This window comes from Lutra lutra, chromosome 2, assembly GCF_902655055.1.
Source record: "Lutra lutra chromosome 2, mLutLut1.2, whole genome shotgun sequence".
NCBI lineage: Eukaryota > Metazoa > Chordata > Mammalia > Carnivora > Mustelidae > Lutra > Lutra lutra.
This window is the reverse complement of record NC_062279.1, coordinates 176,768,601-176,782,983: the sequence shown is the minus strand read 5'-3', so window position 1 is coordinate 176,782,983 and position 14,383 is coordinate 176,768,601. Positions and strand designations below refer to the sequence as shown.

At 39.8% G+C, this 14,383-nt stretch overlaps 1 protein-coding gene across 1 annotated transcript in view; it reads right to left on the bottom strand.

Moving 5' to 3' along the window:
- The window catches only part of SLC30A9 (solute carrier family 30 member 9), an 85,942-nt gene extending 73,085 nt beyond the window's left edge, over positions 1-12,857 (bottom strand). Inside the window, exons 1-2 of the mRNA XM_047719189.1 lie at positions 12,619-12,857; positions 667-834 (exon numbers count right to left, since the gene is read on the bottom strand). Of these exons, the coding sequence (XP_047575145.1) occupies positions 667-834; positions 12,619-12,730 (280 nt within the window). The 5' untranslated portion in view covers positions 12,731-12,857. The remainder of the gene's footprint in view (positions 1-666; positions 835-12,618) is intronic.
- Positions 12,858-14,383: the final 1,526 nt, after the last annotated feature.

Sequence of the window (14,383 nt, the reverse complement as noted above, 5' to 3'; positions counted from 1 at the left end):
CAGGAGGATATAATTAAGGTAAGAATAAAAATTAACCAAACAGGAAACAAACATATAATATAAATATTCAAAGTAAAAAGATACTACTTGGAAAAATAAGAAAATGGACAGAGTTCTGGCAAGATTAATCAAGAAAATGACAAACACCATTAAGAATGAAAAAAAAAAGGGCTGCCTGGGTGGCTCAGTGGGTTAAGCCTCTGCCTTCAGCTCTGGTCATGATCTCAGGGTCCCGGGATCGAGTCCCACATCGGACTCTCTGCTAGGCAGTGAGCCTGCTTCCTCCTCTCTCTCTCTCTCTCTCCTTGTGATCTCTCTCTGTCAAATAAATAAAATCTTAAAAAAAAAAAAAAGAATGAAAAAAAAAAGATATAACTATAAATGCTGCTAAGAGTATACAGAGACTATTATGAACTTGATGCCAGTAAATTAAAAATTTAGTTTAAGTGGACAAACTCCCAGAAAAAAATAGAACTTACCAAAACTGAGTCAAAAGCAGAAAAATTAAAAGAAAATAAATTAGCAGTTTAATAGCTTTCCACAAAGTAAACATTAACCCAGATAGTTTTGTACATAAGTTCCATCAAACATTCAAGGGACAAATAATCTTACACAAGCTATTTCAGTATATAGAAAAAAAAATGATTTTAAAAGATTTATACACACCTGTTTCATCAAATGATGGCACTTTTTCCACTCTGAGAGTCTGTGATCCCTGTCCTTCCTTCTGAACATTTGTGGAGTATGACTTCACTTGACTCAGTGTACAAATAAATGGGTGACTATAGCGAACCATGTTTGAAAAGCTTCCCAAAGTCACTACATTCTGCCATTCTACCAAAAAAAAAAAAAAAATTAATGTCCAACAAACTCACAACAAAGATTTTATACCCAATAAAACATACCTACTATGTTAGAAAGAAAATAATTTTACAGAGTAACAATAAAACTTTCATTCTGCTAAATACCCAAAAGCACATGCCAACCCACCCTCTCTGTAGAGGTGTTTCACTGACCCCTAGGTGTATGGAGACTACGCTTTGTAAAGAAAAAATAATAATATTCTTATTCTCTAATTTGTAAATTTATTTATATAGGAAATTTTATTTTTAAAAGTCTTTTTAAAAAGATTTTATTCATTTATTTATTTGAGAGAGCATGCACAATCAAGAGCAAAGGGAGAGGCAGAGGGACAAGCAGATTCCTCATGCAACCTGACACAGGGCTCGATCCCACGACCCTAAAACCATGACCTAAGCCAAAGTCAGATGTTTAACCCACTGAGCCCACCCAGGTGCCCCTGGAAACTTAAAATATGGAAAATCAGATAAGACATTCTCATTATTCACCTCTTCTGAAACATCTCTGACATATGATACTTTTTATTTTGTATATGCTGGTTACATGTTAAAAAAATGTTGGCATAATGTACTTTTCAGAGGAGAGAACTCTGAGAGGGAGGAGGTAAGGAGGGCTTTCTACTCAAAATTACCCTGTGTCCTTCTGCTAGCTAGAGATTTATTCCTTTCATTTCACAATCAATAAGTGAATTATATTAATCATTCATACTGTCACTGATTTTTTTAATCAGATAATTAGATCAACATTTGGTGAGATTCCTCAGTACACAGGAATTCTAATTGAGGGAAGAATAGAAGACTAATTACAAAGCACTTCAGCTGCTGCATCTGGTTGACTGTGGGCTTTGGAGGGCTGAAATACTGAAGAAAAATATATTCCACACTTGCACTGAAGTGGCAGAAAACTAAATCTGTCTTTACTTTCATGTGACCCTCTTTCTTTCTTTTTTTTTTAAATTATGAGTACTAGACCTTGAACATCTTGTGAATAATTTACATATTTTTTAAAGTGTTAGCTGAAATAATGAAGGTATATCATTAGAGATAATGAAGTTTTTCTGAGTGGAGAGTTAAGCATTTAAGGGCTGAAACTTTTCTTTCTTTCCTCCCCCCCCCCCAAGTAATCTCTACACCCAACTTGGAGATTGAACTCCACCTTGAGATTGAGGGCCACATGCTTTACCTACTGAGCCAGCCGCGAACCCTAAGGGTGAAACTTTTCTAACTGCTTAATAATGATCTTCCAGGGGCGCCTGGGTGGCTCAGTGGGTTAAAGCCTCTGCCTTCCACTCAGGTCACGATCCCAGGTCAAGTTCCCAGGGTCCTGGGATCGAGGCCTGCAACAGGCTCTCCACTCAGCAGGGAGCCTGCTTCCTCCTCTCTCTCTCTCTCTCTGCCTGCCTCTTGGCCTACTTGTGATCTCTGTCATCTTACTGTTTCCCTTATTTGGCAAATAACTGTTGAAGGCCCAGTATGTTTTTGGGCATTTGCCTCTATTTTTTAAAGGCTTACTCTTACACTAAAGTAAAGCAAATATAACAATGCATCTCCTTGCACATTAAAATCTGTAGCCTAGGGGTGACTTGGTGGCTCAGTTGTTAAGCAGCTGCCTTTGACTCAAGTCATGATCCCAGGGTCCTGGGATCGAGTCCTACTTTGGGATCCCCACTCAGCGGGGAGCCTGGTTCTCCCTCTCCTCTGCTTGCTGTTCCCCCTACTTGTGTTCACTCTCTCTTTCTCTGGCAAATAAATAAATAAATATAAAAAAATAATAAAGAAAAATCTGTAGCCTATTAGCCAAATCAGTGAAGCAAGGACTAAAGCAAATTTTCCTAAGAAACGCACCCTCCAGAAAAGCATCCTGTTTACCGTGGCCACTGGTGTTGTCAGTCCTATCCAAGGTATCTTTTGTGATTATTACCTAACAAAACCAATATGCCACCAATGCTTTTTTTCCACCCACTGATCCAATGCTTTTATAAGCTGTGCTAAAGTGTTTAAAGAGAGACTATTCCAGTCTTTTTTTTTTTTAATATTATTTATTTATTTGTCAGAGAGAGAGAGAGTGAGTGCGTGCAAGCGCACAAGCAGGGGGAACATCAGGGAGAGGGACGAGCAGGCTCCCCTCTGAGCAAAGATCCTGATGCAGGACTCAATACCAGGACCCCAGGATCACGACCTGAGCCAAAGGCAGATGCTTAACCTACTGTGCCACGCAGCTGTCCCTACTCCACAGTTGAAAAAAATCCTCCCTCAGAATATAAATATTTCCATGATTTGATTCTAGATTTTTTCAAGGTTTTCCTTAGTTCTTCAAACATTACAGAAAATTTCAAACATATGCAGAGGTAGGAAAAAACAGTACAATAAATGGCCAGGTACTCATTGCCCACCTTCAGCAATTAACAACTCATGGTGAACCTAGTCTCATATCTACCTGCACCAATACTTCCTCACCTCCATGCTAATTTGATGCAAATCTCAGACATAAAATTACTTATTTATATGTTTACTTATAAAGATTTTATTTGAGGTAGAGAGCACAAGCTGCGGGGAGGGGCAGGGGCAAAGGAGGATGAGAACTCCCACTGAGCAGGGAGCCCAATGTGAGGCTTAATCCCAGAACCCTGGGATCATGACCTGAGCCAAAGGCAGACACTTAACTAACTTAGAGCCACCCAGGCACCCCTCAGACATAAAATAATTTAATTCATAAAATTTTCCATACGTATTCTAAAAGACAAGAACTAAAAAACACAGCCAAACCACCATGAAAAAAAAAAAAAGCAATGCCTTATATCATCAAATATCATCAATTTCCAACTGTTACAAGTGTTAAAATTTTTTGTGTGTAGAAAGATCCTAATAAGATCCATTTACTATTGTTGATTGAGATGTCTTTTGAGTCTCCTAAAAGCCACAGGATGTATTTTTTTTCAGCACAGGGCCTGAACCCATAACCCTGAGATCAAGACCTGAGCTAAGATCAAGAGTCATTCAGTCACCGACTGAACCACCCAGGTGCCCCCAGGATCTTTTTTTTTTTTTTTTTTTAAGAGCCATTTTTAAATTGAAGAAATCAAATTACTTGCCCCAAATTTTTGTCCTGGTAGTTTTCCAGTCTGAATTTTGCTGAACTAATTCCCATGGTGTTGTTTAACCTGTTCTTCTGTATGTTCTATAAATTGATGGATGTGAAGGTTTTATCTAAATTCTGATTCTTTTTATTAGAACAAACACTACTTATTAAGCAGTGATGAGTTCTGGGACACCTGACTGGCTCAGCTGGTATAGCTAGCAGCTCCTGATCTCACGGTCTTGAGTTTGAGCCCCATGTTGGGCCTAGAGCCTACTTTAAAAAAAAAAAAAAAAAAAGCAGTGGTAAGTGTTTTCATCAAGTACCACATAATATTTGGTTGTCTCTTTATTTGTGTAGTGTCTGCTATTGTTCAGTGCCCAGAACCATTTAGCCATTAGGTGGGTATAAAATGGTGATATTCAAATTTTACCACTTCTTCATTTGTCAGAATACTTCAAAAAGAAAATTCCCCACATATACTTGGTTACTCAGCAGTATAGTTTACAAGAAAATTAGACTAAATTTTCTCCTTACTTACCAGTTCTCAAAATAATGAGTTCACTACATACTATCCTGAAGTAGTGACACAGTAATTTGTGCATGTATCATTATTTCATAGATTTAAACATTATTTGATCTATTTCAATCCATTTTAGTTGCTCTGGTTAATGGTCAAATGGTCCCATTTTTGGCCAAAAGGGTCTCTTCAAATTGACTCCTGCATTCTTTAGACAGTAACCTAGAAAATAATCTTTGATAGCTTCCTTGCTAGCTGTTCCAAAAAGTCCTTAATTTTTAACTTCAGTAGAATTTCAGGTATCAGCAACTTTAAAAGTACACATCAGGCATCGATGCAAGATCAAAAACTGCATAAAACTTGAAGAATACATTACCATCTTTAACATTTTATACTCTAAAAAATATATAGGACCACATTTGATTCAATAAACCAAATATAATATCTAAAACACAACAACTGAAACACAACCATTTAAAAAAAAAAGGAAATGCACAGGTGACTTAGTCAGTTAAGCGTCTGCCTTTGGCTCAGGTCATGAAGGGCTCCCTACTCAGCGGGGACTCTACTTCTCCCTCTCCCTCTGCTTGTGCTTGCTCTCTCTCTCTCTCTCTAATAAATAAAATCTTCAAAAAAAAAAAAAAAAGAACCATTTTTAAATCAATTACTGAATTCATTAGTTAATACTAGGATGCAGAAAAATAGTTAAAAAAAAAATAGTACCCACCACTAATATATCCTTTCTTCAAGGTGACATCTAAAATAAGCTACATACTTGGGGCGCCTGGGTGGCTCAGTGGGTTAAGCCGCTGCCTTCGGCTCAGGTCATGATCTCAGGGTCCTGGGATCGAGTCCCACATTGGGCTCTCTGCTCGGCAGGAAGCCTGCTTCCCTCTCTCTCTCTGCCTGCCTCTCTGCCTACTTGTGATCTCTCTCTGTCAAATAAATAAATAAAATCTTTAAAAAAATAAAATAAAATAAGCTACATACAGAAGATTAATCTTTTTGAAAGTTTGGTGCTCACAGTTCTATGGGCTCGGACGAGGACTTCTCATAGCTGTATATATAAGAGCTATTTCTTCATCAAGACTGCGGAGAGACTCTTATTTTGTCAGTCTACTTACAACAATCACTCCTCTCTGCCTTTTTTTACTGTTATTGCCTCTGTAGCTCCTAACAATCACTGCTGATAAGCACCTGTCCTCTCTCTCCAATCTGGTTTGTCACCTACCATTTCCTCTGGCTTTAAGAGGAAATTTGGCCCTCTTTTTCACACTACAACAAACAAAAAAAGAAACTCTGTTTGTCTCATGCAAACTGACAATTCTGTCTACTGGATATGTTGCTCCTGCAATAACCATAACTATAAACAAAAGATTTCTTGCAGTTTGTACTGTTTTCTTACTGGCTCATTTAAGGGCTAGAGAATCAAACTTGTAGCCTACTCCTTCTAAAGATCAATCTCTTTACTTAAGAGACTATTTCAGTAGTTTTGCCCCCAAATTCCTAAAGCACTGACATTGATGTTATACTTAATTTTATAAGAGGTTAGTGTGAACTTAAAATACACAACAATAAGCAGAGTAGCACAGCAGAGGCATGCTGAGCCCATTAAATACACAATAATATGCAAAAACTGTTCTTTGTGGTAATATTTATTATGGCAAAAACTGGAAAAAACTTAAATGTTCCCTAATAGAAAAATAATTAAGTTATGAGAGGTCCCTATATTTTCATTGTGTATATATTTAAATCTTTTAAGAATGTGGGAAAATATTCATCATGTTGCATTTTAAAAAAAGCAAGAGACAAAACAACATAGTGGGATTTCAACTATTAAAAATGTGGCTAGGGGCGCCTGGGTGGCTCAGTGGGTTAAGCCGCTGCCTTCGGCTCGGGTCATGATCTCAGGGTCCTGGGATCAAGTCCCACATCGGGCTCTCTGCTCAGCAAGAAGCCTGCTTCCCTCTCTCTCTGCCTTCCTCTCCATCTACTTGTGATCTCTCTCTGTCAAATAAATAAATAAAATCTTAAAAAAAAAAAAAATGTGGCTAGTGGGGGTACCTGGTTGGCTCAGTCAGTAGAGCATGTGACCCCTGATCTTGGGGTTGTGAGTTTGAGCCCCATACTGGGTGCAGAGCCAACTTTTTAAAAATGTGACTGGGGAAATATCTAGATTATGCACAAATTTTACTCTATAACACTTTTCTGGGCTTTCAAAAATGCCTAAATTTTTAAAAACTAAGAATGTAGTCATTGCCAAAATTACTTCTATTATTATTACTACTAATATTAACAGTATCTAGTTTATTTTAATGCTTTTGCCTAGCCAAAAATGCAGAAAAATCTTTTGTGCCTATCATCTACCAAGCGAAAGTTAAACCTAGATCAGGTAGTTCAGCCTTGAGGACTATTACTGATGTGATTTTTTTTTTAAATTAATTCTTTATTTTTTCAGCATAACAGTATTCATTATTTTTGCACCACACCCAGTGCTCCATGCAATCCATGCCCTCCACAATACCCACCACCTGGTGCCCCCAACCTCCCACCCCCCACCCCTTCAAAATTCTCAGATCGTTTTTCAGAGTCCATAGTCTCTCATGGTTCACCTCCCCTTCCAATTTCCCTCAACTCCCTTCTCCTCTCCATCTACCCTTGTCCTCCATGCTATTTGTTATGCTCCACAAATAAGTGAAACCATATAATTGACTCTCTCTGCTTGACTTATTTCACTCAGCATAATCTCTTCCAGTCCCATCCATGTTGCTACAAAACTTGGGTATTCATCCTTTCTTTTTTCTTTTTCTTTTTTTTTTTACAGCTTTATAAACATATATTTTTATCCCCAGGGGTACAGGTCTGCGAATCGCCAGGTTTACACACTTCACAGCACTCACCATAGCACATACCCTCCCCAATTACTGATGTGATTTTTATCCAGCAAAAGGGAAGTTCTGTTTTTTGGTTTTGGGTTTTTTTTTTTAAGAATATGAGATCGGGGCAACTTCCTGCACTGCCTCTTGGTATTTCTATTGCACTTAATTCTTATTAATATTCGCTTAGACAAATAAAAACAATATCTAATATATTCAGGGTTTACCAAGTGCCACTGTCCAAAATACTTCACCTGTATTACCACACTATGTAATTTATATTCCAAAACATACCTCAAAGCCCTCTGCTTCCCTCCATCTTCATTGCTAGCTACCAAGGCCTAGCCACAGCCTTGTCTGCCTAGCAACTCCCAAAAGATCTCTTTAATTCACGCTCTCCTTTCCAAACCCATTTTCCACAGAGTAGGCTGCTATTTTTAAAATATTGCCTTTTAGGGCACCTGGGTGGCTGAGTCAGTTAAGCGACTGCCTTCGGCTTGGGTCGTGATCCCAGGGTCCTGGGATCGAACCCTGCATCAGCGTCCCTGCTCGGTGGAGAACCTGCTTCTCCCTCTCCTTGTGCCTACCTGTGCTCACTCTCACTCTCTCTCTCTCTGTCAAATGAATAAATAAATAAAATCTTAAAATATGTATGTGTGTGTGTGTGTGTGTGTGTGTGTGTGTATACACACGCACATATATATACAGCCTTTTAAACCTATGGCCTAAAAGGCTCCAGTACCTCTCAAACTTCATTTCATATCCTCCTCTCCCTTACCCGAGCCACAGCAGTTTTCTTTTCTGCTTCTGAATACTAGTAGTCTGGTCTCTAGGGTTCCTGTTTGCTCTACCTGGATTGCTCTTCACCGCAGGTCTTCACCTGGCTTGCTCATTTTCATTTTTATTTTTCAAGACTTGACTCAGTCACTGCTTCCTCAGCATATCTAAAGAAATGGCCTCTCCTAGCTACTTTCTAGCCCATCACCCAGTTTACTTCTTTCCTAGCACTCAGCCATATTTTCTCATTCCTGGTGTCCGCCCAATAAAGGAGGATGATACTATGTCTGTCTTCTTCAGCAGCACAGCACCAGCAACAATGCCTCAGACCTCTTTGCTGAACTGAACCTCACTCACTAAAAGTTAGGAGGAACATAGTATAGTTAGCCTCATTTTACAGCTAAATCCTATCATTATAAATCCTATCATTAACTTGAACTACATAGAATCAGGGTGTCAGCCTGCCAGAATGGTCTTTTGTTAGTTCTTCAAAGGCGGGGGGTAGGCACAACAAAACAAAATTCTTGTCAGATTAGAGACAAGAGTAAAATACAAAAATTTAATTTATACTTTTCACTTAAAGCTACACTTCTATTAACCTCAGATTTAAGCAAAAGCATGTGTCCATTAATTTGGTATACTGTATTTAAAGGAGAATCCTCCCATCTCAAATTTTTGCCAAATGAGGCAAGGCATAAATATATGAAAAATAAAGTAAGTATTTATGAAAAGTCAGAGAAACTTAAAAAGGAAATATTTATTACAAAAACTAAGTCACATTTTTATAATATAAGAGGATTATTTTTAATTATAGATTGTTTGAAAAACACAGTTAATAAAAAATTTTTTCTAGAGAAACTTATTGTTAATATCACAGTATATATTCTTAACTGTACTTTTTTCTAGTTTTACCTAGTAGTATAAAAGCATTTTCCCCAAGCGCCTGGGTGGCTCAGTTGGTTAAGCCACTGTCTTTGGCTCAGGTCATGATCCTGGAGTCCGGGGATCGAATCCCGCATCAGGCTCCCTGCTTGGCAGAGTCTGCTTCTCCCTCTGACCCTCCCCCATCATGTTCTCTCTCTCTCATTCCCTCTCTCATATAAATAAATAAAATACATATATTTAAAAGCATTTTCCCCATCACTATTCTTCTAAATTGATTTTTTTAATGTTGTATGTATCAACAGCCCATAGTAAAGGCACCATAATATATTTAAGTTTCCAACTCTCTATAACTATAAATGTTATCAATTTATTACTATGAATAATGAACTTGTGCACACATTATAATACCCGTCTGATTATTTCTTTATATAGTTTTAAATAGAATCACTCAGGGTTGGGGGGCAGCACCTGGGTGGCTCAGTTATTTAAGTGTCTGCCTTTGGCTCAGGTCATGATCTCAGGGTTCCGGGATTGAGCCCGTGTAGGGCTCTGTGTGGAGTGTGCTTGTCCCTGTCCCTCTGCTCCTCCCCCACAACCCTCTCCCCAAGCTCTTTCTCAAATAAATAAAAGCTTTTAAAAAAATAGAATCACGGGGCGCCTGGGTGGCTCAGTGGGTTAAAGCCTCTGCCTTCCGCTCAGGTCATGGTCCCAGGGTCCTGGGATCGAGCCCCACATCGGGCTTTCTGCTCAGCGGGGAGCCTGCTTCCTCCTCTCTCTCTCTGCCTGCCTCTCTGCCTACTTGTGATCTCTATCTGTCAAATAAATAAATAAAATCTTTTAAAAAAAAATAGAATCACCGGGTCAGAAAGTATAAACCTTTAAAGTTTTTTTTTTTTTTTTTTAAGATTTTACTCATTCATTTGACAGAGAGAGCACACACATACAGGTGGCATAGCAGGCAGAGGCTCCCAGATGAGCAAGGAGGATTCGGGGCTCCTCGATCCCAGGACTCTGGGATCATGATCTGAACCAAAGACAGAAGCCTGACTGAGCCATCTAAGCACCCCTAAGGTTCTTTTCATAAAAGAATAACTGACCACCAGAACACTGAATTATATGTCCCAATCAATAGAAAAAGAGAGTTCCTGCTTTCCTGCACCCTCAATATGAGGTATCAATATGAAAAAATAGCCAATATGACACAGGCAATGAGTAGCAAATCCTTAAGCTTTTATTTCTATGGTTATTGGTAAGTACGGTACATTTTACATTTTTATATGCCATCTGAACTCCCTTATGAACTCATTCATATCCTTCACCCATTTTTTTTTAAACTGGAAGATACACTGGTATGTAAGAATTCTTCATAAATTAGGGATACTAATTTTATAACTGCCCTGTCCAGTACAGTAGTCACTGTTCACTGAGCCCTTGAAATGTGACTATTCTGAACTAAAATGTGCTAAATGTAAAATATACACTGGACTTCGAAGATTTAGTACAAAAAGATGATGTAAAATATCTCAAAAATTTGATCTCGATTACATATTTAAATATTTTTACGTATACAGGATAAAATAATATTAAAATTAATTATTAAACTAAATATTAAAATTAATTATCTGTTTTTACTGTTTCACATATGGCTATCAGACAACCCAAGATTACATACGTGGCTCATGTTATCTTTCTTTTAGACAGTAAGGCTCTACAATACTATTTTCCTTTTCACCTTTAAACTGAGCTTTCAGTGTATAGGCATTTCTCATTTTTAAGTATGCAGATAAAGCAAGAGTTTCCCTTAAGGTTTCCTTCTCTCCTTATTCTTTGTAAGTCTACCCCCTCTGCCATACAGGAATTTTAGAAGCATATATTTTATTTCTTGACAAAGAAAAAATCTGTTTTTAGATTTTTTTCCCCCGAAAGTTTTCAGGTATCACTTTTTCCTTTCATACATCTGACTTAAATAGTACCCTTTCCTGATGCTTTTTAAATTTTACCATAATGGCTGTCCTTTTAAAAACTGTTTCAGTTATTAGTGGAACTAAATTTTCACAAAGGAGGTTATTTTTAAAACCTACTATGTGTTAAGTGTGAAAACACATTTTAATTTTCTGGTGATAAACATTCCAAAGAACTTTGCAAAGTCATTCTGACCAAAGAAATAGGTACTTATTATCTACGGTTCACAGACGGGTGAAACAAAGAGTACATAATTTTTGGTATGATGATGGCTATTATTGCTATATAATTACAAATTACACAATTTCAAGTCCTGTCTACCGACTTAGAAGGCAGGTTACCCAGTATACCTAACTTAAGTGTAAAATGCCAAAATTGCTTGGTAAATAGAATCAACTATGCTAGAGAGTTTAATTGGGGATTTCTGGAGTATGGTATAATCAGAAGATTCATTTTGTTCCTAAGAGAACCAGCTGTATTGCCAATATAGAAAAAAAAAAAAACTCAGCTTTTCTATCCCCACCAAAAAGTCACAGAACATGATGTTAAAATTAACTATTCTGAAATTTTAAAAGTTTTTACATTTACTGCAAATAAACGATACTAATATATTCTCAATTATCTTCACAGTACAGGTGTCACTATAACTTGTTACTTTTAAACTTGGATGACTGGACTACAAGTTCTAAGTTCTATTGCCACACCACAAACATGCCACAAGCTTTTTCAAACATGAATTTTTGGAAAATCTTATCTGTAAACACTCTATGCTCAAGAATCTAAGGAATTAGACTAGAGGCGGATTTGGTTGTTTTACTCTCTGTTCTCGAGGGGTCAAGCTATTATGGCATCCCAAGCTATGGCAAAAACATAGGTAAGCCTGACTAAAATTTACAAATTCAATGCCAAAATATTGGAAACTGCGGGAAAACTTAAATTTGAGTAAAAAAAAAGAATGCTTAAGGAGAGGGATAAAAATTCTCGTCAACCATGTTTTTCTGGGTTACAGTTCCATTACACACGTTTTCACCATAAAGATCGTTCAACGAAACTCAACAGTTAGTTTGCTTTATGATCCAAAACTGGATTCATTCAATGACTGTGGCATGGTCATATTCTCATACTTAAGAATGATTCGGAAATGATGAGTAGCACCCCCATCCCTCACTCCCTCCTTCCTTTTTAGGAAATTTAAGGGGAAAAGTTAGGAGAACGGGGAAAGGAGCAGGGCAAGAAAATCTGTTGAGCCAAAGGCGCTCAATGAAGGGGAGCCGATGAACTCGAAAGACCCTGGCACTTTTAGGTTTCCGTAATTTCTCATTGCCTGCCTGGGGGAGAGGGGCTGTCATCGCGGGACACCGCGATGCGCATGTAGCATTTTATCTGGTACAAATGGTTGGCTTCAAGTATGTGACCCCGCCCGGGAGCTACCTGCAGTTTCCGTGGGAGTTGTGCTAGGGCCTTGGGGAAAACCAGGGTCTGGGAGAGCTGCCAGAGGTCCCTGTCACCTGGGCGAGCTGAACTGCAAAGACACAGACCCAAAAGGAAGGTTCTGGGGTTGGAGAAGGGCAAGCGGCCGAAATGCCCGAGGCGAGGCGCCGAGCTCGGCCTGCTCCTCCAGGCCGGCTGCCGCGGAGTCAGCGGCCGAGGTGGGACACTCACCCTGGCGCTCGCTGGAGCCGTGGGCCGCCGCCCTGCAGCGCAGATGGAGCCAGCAGAGGGAGGACCAGCTACATCTGTGGGCCGCAGTGGCGGCGGCCAAGCCCGGTAACATCCTGGCGGGGCAAAGGCCCCCACTCGGACACCACCTCCTGCCTCCGCGACGCCGCGGGGAACAACTGACTCCATAGACTGCACACCGGCTAACACTCACGCCTGCGCCGCCGTAGGCGGCCTCACTGACCCGGAAATGGTAACGGCATTTATCGGCGCCTGTCGGGCTGGCGGCGGAAGTGGCGTAACGAGGAACACAAACCAAGAGCCAGTGTCTCCGCAGACCGGGACCGGCGGCATGGGCAGGGCGTGGCTGCAGTCAGGGCTTGGTGTCCGCCGTTTTTTTTTCCCCCAGCATCTGTGTCTTTTCACTTTCGGTGGAAAGCATCGCGTAACTTGTTTTCATCTAAACGGGACAGCTTTGGGAGACGTGACAGGGACTTTTCCGGCGTCTGCCTGCTCCTGTTTTCTGAGCTCGGAACTCGAGCGGTGGTGGTGGAAATGGGAAGAAAGGTGGAAAGGAAGGATGCTGGCTTTCTTTACCTCGTTCGGAGCCTTCCTGGATGAGCCTAAGCGGCAGCTCACGTACCGAACGCACGAGTCTCCGAACCTGGCCGCAGTACTTCGTTCTCCTCTTTGTAAGACACCTTCGTGTGGCCGGTACATGAAGACAAGTACTCACTTTGGGATCAGTATGGCCGTGCTAACCTCTGAACCTCAGATTCTCGTGTGGAATGTAGTAAAGTAAGACTTTCATGTGTTTACGATTTGCCTGAGTAAACGGAGATGTGCAGACTTCGGAGCAGGAGCCAGTCTGGTTCTAGGGAGAAAGAGACAGGAACGATATTCACCGCGGTAAGCACCGCGGTGTTTACCCCTGACACGCGAGTTCAAGTCTCAGCGCAAACTCGGGAGAGGCTTTCCTTAACTGCCCTGTCTGTATGTGGTAGGGCTGGTTATTTTCTACCCGGTTGCCTTGTATATTTTCTTCAAATGCTTATCAATGTTTTTTTTTTTTTTTTTAACTTTCTGTCTCTCAGAATCGAAAATAAGCATCAGGATACTAGAATCTTAGATTTTGTACATTGCTTCTTCCAAGGGGGTAAAACAGTAGCTGGCATAACCAATAAATGGAGTGGAATGCATGGTCGTTTGTTTTGAAATCAGTCGGAGTAGCTCAACTATGTTACTTCACAGTAGTTATTTCAAAGGGAAATAAATTAGCATGTTCCTGGGGCACCTGGGTGGCTCAGTGGGTTAGAGCCTCTGCCTTCGGCTCAGGTCATGATCCCAGGGTTCTGGGATCGAGCCCTGCATCGGGCTCTCTGCTCAGCAGGGAGCCTGCTTCCCTTCCTCTCTGTCTACTTGTGATCGCTCTCTGTGTCAAATAAATAAATTTTTTTTAAAAATTAGCATATTCCTAATTTTGAGAGAATCAAGTCTTTTTTGCTAATTGAGGTAATCAGATTAGTGAAGTCATAGTGATGAAATTATCACAAGAATGGTAAAGTTAACTTCTATGACAAACAGTTTAAAACGTTAAATGGTCAGGGTACCTCAGTGGCTTAGTTGATTAAGGCCCCACTTTTTTTTTTGCTTAAGATTTGGTGTTTGTGTTTTGTTTTGTTTTGTTTTGTTTTTTGACACGGCGTGAGAGAGCAAAAGGGGGGCGTGGGGGGGGGCGAGAGAGAGAGAGGAGCCAGATGAGGCCCAA